General features: G+C 43.4%; 1 protein-coding gene across 1 annotated transcript; it reads right to left on the bottom strand.

Annotated features, from left to right (window-relative positions):
• Positions 1 to 314: 314 nt before the first annotated feature.
• On the bottom strand, positions 315 to 5,283 carry npas4l (neuronal PAS domain protein 4 like). The gene is made up of 9 exons (XM_041050336.1): positions 5,168 to 5,283; positions 3,980 to 4,143; positions 3,648 to 3,793; positions 3,406 to 3,505; positions 2,744 to 3,008; positions 2,545 to 2,654; positions 1,913 to 2,048; positions 516 to 1,795; positions 315 to 402 (listed from the first exon to the last, which is right to left on the bottom strand). Exons 1-9 carry the CDS (start codon positions 5,266 to 5,268, stop codon positions 374 to 376), a joined length of 2,331 nt encoding a protein of 776 aa, XP_040906270.1. The 5' UTR covers positions 5,269 to 5,283; the 3' UTR covers positions 315 to 373.
• Positions 5,284 to 9,289: the final 4,006 nt, after the last annotated feature.

Here is a 9,289-nt window from a genome sequence, read left to right as displayed (position 1 = left end):
AACGATGTGATAAAGTGCTCAATAGTAAACTGTGGTCATTCAGTATTAGAAGAAAAATATACCCTCATTTCAGAGTGTTGACAGTTTAAAAAGTACCTTTTTCATAAAATATAAAACATCAGCAAAATGTTGAACACAGTTGACAGCAGTCTAGAGGAATGAAGACAAAGCTGCAGTCTTGAACAGTACAGAATCTACTTTAGATTCTTTTTCTACATTCAGTCATAAGTCATAAATCATTTGGGGGGAAACAGTGTGTTAGCAAAGATGCCCTTTAAATGAGTTTGCTCACATTCTTCTTTGAATCCAGCGAAGGAAGATTGCCCTGACAATATGTCATACAAGTGGTAGTACAGAAAGTCACAGACTTATTTCAGTACAGGTTTTCTTTAGCAAGTCCATCTGGAAAAAGGAAGAAAATAATATTATTGACATGCAAGTTCAATATCTGTAACCTTTATATATCAAAGCAGGATATCATTAATGATGTAGTTGTACTGTTTGGTAGAAATTACCTTGCTGAAGACTACTCTGCATATAGTGATTGAGTTGATGCAACCCAGTGTTTTGGTCATGGCGTCCCAAATGCAAACTGAAGGTATCCATGGCAGTGAACTGCTCCGCAGGCAGCGGGTCCCCCGGGTTGGCCACGGAGAGGCCGAGGGGCTCTTGCTCCAAATGATGGGGCCCGCTCCTGCTGCACACTAAACCCTGCTGGTAGCCGTACGGCAGAACAGCGGGGCCGGACGCACTGCTTTTTCTTGTGACCATGTCCAGGTCTTTCAGGATGCTATCGAACACGCCGTCATCAATGACCAGTTCACGCTTAAGAGGAAGGACAGAGGGGAGAGCAGGGGGACGGGGCCAGTCACAGGCTGAGGGCAGGGCGTTGGTAGCTGCAGCTTGGGCCACATTTTGAAGCGGGTTCAGGGTGTGGTACATGTCAAAGCTGCTGGCCAGGGAGGAGATCTGCTGTGCCAGAATGCTGATCTCTGCCTGCTCCCTCTCATTGTACTGGTATGACTCTGTGGATGTGGGAGACTGGCTCGGGGTGAGAAGACTGGAATGTATAGGCAGCACGTGGTGGGGCACATGATGCACTTGGACGAGGCTTCCCCCTTCTGGCTGCTCTAGGAGGCTGAAATCGTCTTGATGCAGAGCACAGTCCACCGGGCTCTCGCACATGTCGGACGCAGACAGGCAGTCTGGAACTAATCGAGCGTCAGATGTACAAGCTTGGAAATCATAGGTTGGAGATGAAGAGGAAAGCGGAGAGTGGGCAGCGAGCACACCAAAGGCTCCCTGGTCAAAGGTTTGTTCAGATGCTGCAGGGAGAGAGTCGGAGGGTGATTGGTGACAGGTGAGCGCTGCCTCTGGGTAGGAGTAATAGGAGGGAGAGCCCTCAGGGGAGGACAGCAGCTGATCTCTGTATCCATCCATGTCCATAAGAAGGTCATGGCCGAGCTCCTCCTGCTGCAGAGGGGAGCTGGAGGAGGCTGGGCTGTAGGGAGGGGTGAAGAGAGCAGGGCTGTCCCTCAAGGGAACAGGGGAGCTGTCGCCTTGAGACGAGGCACACGCTACATAACACATGTCTTGCTCTGATTCCCTCCTAACTCTGGAACTTGGCTCCTCACTTTGGCTGTCAGATGTCCTCTGTCTTTTAAAACATTTAATGTTGTTTAGGGTCTGAGAGCGGGGCGCCTGTTGAGCCACAAAGTGGCAGGGATTTGCCAGAGATGATGGCCTGAAGGCGTCTCTGCTGATTTTCTTCTGCAGAAACCTGGCCTCTGTTTCACTACAAGAGCAGAACAATGTGTTATAAGTCAGTGATTTCATGTGTTGAAAAGCTCTGGATCTTTTTTTTTTTTACACTCTCAGTTCAGGTCTGCAGGAAAAGTGAAGTTTGTCACACCTGATGATATAGTTAGTGCAGCTGATGCCCTGACACTCAGAGTCCTTGTTAGCTCGAATGTAGATCCAGGTCCATGACAGATCCTCACACTGGAGTCTCAGCACCATCTCTACCTGGAAGCCATCATCTGTCTGCACTGGAGTGGACAGGAAAGAGAGATTTGTGGTTATCATCATGTTTGCTCACCAAGAACGACATGCACACAATGAAATTAGTGCCTGTCTTAAAATGTGCCTGAAAAATCAACGCACCAAAAAAAATTAAACTGGAATTTTTTTGTTCACACTTTTTGAAAAGTAACTCTGCATCTTTTTTAAATGTCCCTGTGGAGCAGCCTGAGCTGATTCCAACCTTCTCAGAAACTGTGCAAGATTAAAAGATTAAGAGGGAGAAAATTACCCCTAAAGACTTGCAGACTGCTTGATTCATTAAAGAAAGTTAACTGTACCACAATATCTATGATTAAATTTAATTTCCACAGGCATCAATAACTGAAAGTTATAATTATTATTTTTTTTTTATTTTTATGTTTTGTTTTTGGAAATGTAACTTGTTTATCACAGCCATGGGCTGTTGTATAAGTATTCAGTGTAATACAGAACAAGTTTTCCTGCAGGGGACTGTACACTTACTTAAACTTCTGTGAGAATCTGCACTTAACGAAAGGTCCTCAGGGTGGATGAGACTGTACCATGATCGACCAGTCATTTCCTCGGCTGAATACCCCAAAAAATAAAAAACACTGAAAAAGAAAGACCCATAAATGTTAGTCAGTAACCAGAATGAGAACATCTTGATTATATCTGTTTAAAGTGGGAACTATAAATGTACCTCTCTGACAGCTGAGTGAAAGTCATATCGAGTCTGTGGACGCTGTTGAAGCTGTGACAGAGGTGGGAGTCAGAGCTCCTCAGGCGGTTCACTGTGGGGGTACAGAGGGCAACAAACAGAGGCTCAGTAGCGGGAGGGGCTGCTGAGGAGGATGGACAGGGCTGAGGAAAGGACTGGAAGCTCCCTCTGACCAGCATGGAGCAGCAGCTGCCGTGTTGCAGCTTGAAGGCTTTGGAGGTTTGCATACAACATATAAAGCTCCTCTCTGAAGGAAGAAAACATGGTGGTTCAGTATTAAAACTCTAAAAAAAATGCTGAATATTGAAAAGTGATTTTTATGTAGATCACTTGGCACCGTTTTAAGTTTGAAAAAGCAGCATAATTCCTGTAAATCTGTCATTTTCTGCTCTCCAGCTTCTTTATGACATTTTACATCGTGAGTCACTTGGTCCGAATTTGGGGAAAATTAATTGATTTATGGCACAAAAGAATTTTTCGAGCATTTGGGGAAAGTGTGGCCTTAATGTTGTGAACCAAAGCACTGAGTGTACCGGCAACATGAGGCCCCCAATCTCTGTGGTTATATTTGTGGTAATTGCACATAGGGTTATAATAAGAGCTTAAAATGCTACACATGGAAGTTTTAAAGTCTTTCACGTTACCTGATGATGAGTTGTTTTCGATGTCCAGGTTTGATTTAACAGTATCAACATCAGATCGCTCCACCATGTCATAGAATGTGTCTCCTTGAAGCACATCAATCTGTTAAAGTTACAGGTTTTACCATTAGACACAAGAGAATAAAGTCCAGTGTGCAACAGTTAGGTGGTTAAAAGATGCTCCAGGTAAGACAATCCAGAACATTTCAGCTGAAATTGACACTGTATTATATTAACAGACTCACCATGGACAGACCAAGATATTCAGCTATGTTTTCGGACACATAGACCAGCCTCCCATTGGTGGTAGTGACCAGGATAAAGCCATGCAGGGCTTGAAGAAAGGCCTCGTATGGCAGAGAGCAGTGTGATCTCTCCCCAGCTGGGAGTCCTGAGAAAGGACAGAGTGAGTTCACTCTTGGTTACGCTGTGTGCACCTCTGCAGACTGTCACCGCTATTATCTTTGATATATTCCCTAAAGCACTGCAAACTTAGTCCAATTTTGTTTGACAGGGAATTTAGATCAGAGTTCAAAAGGCATTAAAGAATGAGTGTAGCCAAAGTTTGCAGACTTACCCTGGAGGAGAACAGACTTCCTGATGTAGGTGCAGATGGCTGCCATGGAGTGCAGGTAGGAGAGACGCTCCTGGTCCTCCTGGGTGATGGGCAACAGAGCCCGCATATTCCTGATCTCATGATTGATGTGGTCCCGTCGGGCTTTGGATGCTCCTTTGGTGGATCTGTGAGAGACCATGGTCGCTGAGGTCAGAGGTTGGAAGAAAACTGAGGGAACTAAATCTGGGCAGCCAGAGTTGTAACTACTGCCACACTTTCATTTCAAAAAAGTCTGCCTCAAGTCCCTCTCCACCATGGGGCCAGTGCAAAAAAAAAAAGACAAAAAAGAGTAATTGGTCTGAACTGATCTAGCCTCTTTTTCACAGTTCAGCCCGGTGTCTCTTCCCAACGCACTGAAGCAGATTTTGAATATCGAGGGTTCCTATGGAAACAGTTGATATGAGAAGCTGCTGTGCCTGCAGCAGAAATAAGGGCTCTCAGTAGACTTTGTCTGTGTGATCAGTATCTGTCTGGGCCCATCCACAGAGAGCCTGGGGTTTTTATAGCTGCCAGGGCTTCAGCGTGGGCGTCGCACACAAAGGGGAGGCTGGGCTTCTGCTGCTCCCTTCATTGCCTTATTAAGTGGGTGTCCTCAGAGCGGGGCGCCCCACGTCACAAGGACACAGAGAGTGCCACAAAAGGACAGTTGTATTGTATAATTGAATCCCAGTACCTCATGTTAATAAAAAAAGATCCAGAATAATTAGAACACAGACAATTTGTGGTCTTTTTTTAGGATGCTCTACAAATATCAGAGTCAGATTTGAAGTCTGTCTGTGGATATACCATTAATATTATTCCAATTTAAATTCACAGACACTCTATCATTTCCCAGTAGTATTATTCAATGTCCATAAAAGTGATTTCTCAAGACTGATGATGTATTTACTGGCTGTTTCTACACCTAATCAAAGTGACAGAGGCTTGTCTGAAGCAGCTTGATGTTTCTTTTAATGCAGTAACAGCATCACTGTGGCTGGATTAGTATGTATCACATACAGGGCTGCAGACTGGAGAGAAGTGGATTAAGTTCGCCCTGGGGTGCCTGCACTGCACGCAGCAAAGTTGGGTCTCAGTTTCCTCGACAGGCTTGTGCCGATTCAGCCACTAGGGGACGTGAGGCAGAGAAGGGAGCGGGGTCTCACTGACCTGATCCTTCTGCAAAATGAGCGGCGGTCATCCTCAGGCAGACGGTGAGAGGTGCACGGAGCCCTTACATGACATTTGCAGGAGTTGCACCAAATAGTCATTTTGTCGCTGAAGAAGCCACCTAAGGAAAAAAACACACTAATTTAATGCTGGGCATCAGGCATGACTCAGAAGAGACACAATAAATCTTTAAAAAAAAAAAAAAATTGATCAATTTCCCCTTTCAAAAACACACTTTGAATAAAAACGGACTAAATTATTTTGACCTGGAGTAATAAAAAAATGTTCCCTTTTGTGGGGAACCTATCTTAATAAGAGATAACCCGTCTTCATCTCCTACCTTTGCAGGCTCCAGTCTGGATGATGAGTGTCAGGCTCTTGTGTTGCGTCTCCTCCTTTTATAGCTTAAAATCCGACACCTCTCATCCAACTCAGCCGGTGGGCAAGGGAAAAAAACGCAATATGGGATAATGTTACTTGTTGTGCCGCGATGACAAATGATCGAGGAGGTTATATTTAGTGAAGTGAGCCCTAAAAATAACCCGTTAGATGGGACGCAGGATCCGATTCGGAGACTACAAGTGGCAAAAAGGTATAAGATGTCATTCACAGAGAGGACATTTTATGGCCAGTCCACAGCGCCTGGTTCTGATCATCAGAAAATATTTGCCGTGCTTTTTGTTGTTGTTGTTGTTGAGGAAACCGTCAAATTAGCGCCATTTTGAATTTGTCCTGATAAACACTTCAGATTCATAATTAAGAGAAAAGCTTCAAGCCTTGTTTGACTATAGTTAGTTCTCTCTGCATCAGCTGTGAATAAAAAGTTAGGGGCCAACAAACACACCCTGACACAGAGGAACTATTCAACCCCCACATTTGAAACAGTCCTAACTTTTTTCTCTCTCTCTTTTAAACTTACATGTGCAGTATCAAAAATGAAAATTCTCCTTTTGTGTAAAAATGGCCCCTGTAACTGATATATTTTCATACATTTAATTACAGTTCTGTACTTAACTGTTTCCCAACCTAAGGTACCTGCCCCCCTAAAAGGTCACAAGAATAAATCTTAGGGGTCATGAGATAATTAACGGGAGATAAAATGACATGAGGATTGGTTTCATCTTTAACAGTAGTTAAAGATTAAACCAAAAAGTCATGTTTTTCTTCTTTACTTCAAAAAGTAACGAGTTATTAAACTTGTCAAGTAAATGCAGTGGAGTAAAAAGCACAATATATTTTCTTAAATGTAGTGGAGCAACAAAGCTCAAATAAAATGCGCCATATGGGCAATGCAAACAAATGAACATTACATTTGTCAGATCTCCTGTGCACTAACTGTCATAAAACACCAAAAACAGAAATCAAAATAAGCTTACTTGGGATGTGGGAGAGTAGTGCTGCACAAAAAGTACTGTTAACAACAAATCAAAGACACAGCTTATGAAAATCCTTTGTTTGGAGCCCCTGAGACCCCAAAGAGAAGTAATGCATCGGTTTCTGTAGTGGACTTCTGAAACCTATCATCCATTCAAAATTGTGTTTATAAGCAATTGTACTTAAATTAGGGAAAATCATGAAGCATTAAGGTGAAGAATCAGTGTTAAGTACGTGTTTTGAGAACAGAAAATTGGGTTTAAAATACTGGAACCAACCATCCGCATGAAACTCATCTAATCGTTCTTCACTCTACATTTTACACTTAAACATCAGTTTAATTATGGAAAAAGTGACGTGCGCTGTCTCTTCTGTTAAGATGAACTATTATTCTACTGTGGCTTAGTAGAAAAAGACTAAATGTTTATGTGATAAAATAAAAGAAAAACTTGACTATTCATTTTCTATCTGATGACAACCTGTTAATTCTGGAGCTTCACTTGTTAACATGGGGTTTGTATGGTATTGCAAACCAAAACTATCGATCTTTTTATTTTACGTCACACAAAGATACAAAAGATACTTTAACCAATAAAAAAAACACAGAAATGAACCTCATGTCAACACACCAACAAGAAGCACTGAGCCAGCCCCAGTCTCCCATACACACCCACACAAGTCATTACTGTGTGAATGACCCCTGCAACAATGACCTGAAAGGTGATACATGGTCATGATAGAGGCACATCATAAGAATATAATGGTCAAGTTCTTTTTCATTTGGCACGTTGAAACACACAACAGCCTGAGCCCAGCTTGACAGTTCAACTTGCGATATCATTACCATTCAAGTCTCAGCAGAGAAGCAGCTTGATGCATCATTGTTTAATATCTGAACAGACTTGTGAGGCAGTCAGCTACGGCAGTTTGTCTTCAAAGGGCTTTAACTGCGTGTGTATTAGTCACTCAATTAAACCCCTGCTGGAAGGGAATTAAGCTATAGGTCTGCAAACATGACGCACTGAGGCTGAGAGGCTCGGTCACTCACACAAAATTAGTTCCTGCAGCAGATGAATAGATTACAGGCTTCACAAAACATGACTAAGGCGTACTAGAAACCTTGTATTTTACAAAAGGCTTCCACTCATCTTTAGAGGGGGTTACTTTGGTGAGAATGATGCCTGCATGGAAGACAAAAGATTAAAGTTTCCCTGTTTGTCAGTGAAAGGGTGACTAGTTGCTTTCTTTCCCATCATGCTTGCCTGAGTTTAAGTTGTACGGCTGCAGCTTCTGTCCTCTGAGGGCTTGTGCTCCTTTAATGCCTCTTTTCTTAAATCACCAATTTAGTGCCCTCAACAATGCTGGGAGCAGAGAACTAGAACTTGAGTGAGGGAACAGGACAGGAATGAAGGGGGCAGTGGGGGCAAGACAAAACAAATCACTCAAAACAAATCCTCAGTCTGATTCTCAAGGGCCAGTGGGATCATCTGAGTCCTGAAGGGAAATTAGAGAGTAATTTGGCCAAGTGTCTCCCTGCATTAGCGCCTGCGTTGTGGGCCGAGGTAGTCTCCGGAGCCAGACAAGGGGGACCCAGAGCAGCCCTGCTTCCTGTGTGCAGCGGGGCCAAGCGGGACAGGGTGTCTCTGCTGCCTCACTTTAAGCTGACCCTCCGTCTGTGGCCTGCACTTAACACTGCAGATAACACTGACTTTATAGCACGGGGCTGGTGACAGACAGGAACAAACTGCCAGGCCGCTACTGCTAGAAGGGGCAAAGATTGGGGCTGCGGTTCAGAGTGAGCCACTTTCTAATGACGCCCCCCCCCCCCCCAGTCCACCAAAAAGCAGCCGCACACATCCCATTAGGTAGTCTGGGGGCCAGCAGGGGGGTTGGGTGGCACCACAGCTTCATAGTACCCACTGAAGTAGACGAAGTAGACGGTGAGGGCTATCAGACAGGCGAACAGGGGTAGATGTGGCTGGTTTTCAGCAGGAAGCAGGGATGGAGTAACTGCAGGGTTCAAAGGCCTGGCAACTTCTAAGTGCCACATACAGTAGCTCCAAGAGAAGACTTCATTCCATAGATAAAGAGGTGGAAATCAGACACATCTGGCTTCCTGAAGAATCAGTTTGGTTAAAGGCTGCACGTCAGAGTCAGGATCAATACCTCTTTAAAACACACAGCAAGAAATGGCTGCAGCCAGACTCTCAAACAAAGGACAACTGGACTGGAACTGTCGAGAGCATAAACTGTAGGGCATAATTTTCCTTTACCTACAGACTATGATACCATCAATATGTTTTTAAAAAACAAACAAACAAACAAAAAAAAAAACCTGTACAAGTTATCATTAAACTCAACAAGTTCTGAAAAATGAAATAAATCTGTAAAGAAATTGAATGTATAACACACAATGACAATGGATCTATGTTAACAACTCAAATTGTCTTTTTATTATTGATAGTTATAAAGCATATTGCACAGGAAGTCCTGACCAACCTTGACAGATAGAATCCCCTCTAAAAAATGTGTAAAATATAAAACAAAACAAAAAAACAATAGGCGTAGGGAGCCTGCACTGTTACACTCCATACTTTGTTCTGTTTTTCTAAGCATTCCTTGTTGTTTATGAATTATTCAACAACATATTGTAAGCACACGCTTCTTGGCATGAAATCAGTTGAGTCACATTCTTCTGCTTGGCAAACAATTACTGCTCACACTGAAAAACTTAGTATTTGCGCTATA

The sequence above is a fragment of the Toxotes jaculatrix genome, chromosome 11 (genome assembly GCF_017976425.1).
Source record: "Toxotes jaculatrix isolate fToxJac2 chromosome 11, fToxJac2.pri, whole genome shotgun sequence".
NCBI lineage: Eukaryota > Metazoa > Chordata > Actinopteri > Toxotidae > Toxotes > Toxotes jaculatrix.
The sequence above is the reverse complement of the archived record's forward strand: the minus strand, read 5'-3'. Positions and strand labels throughout refer to the sequence as shown.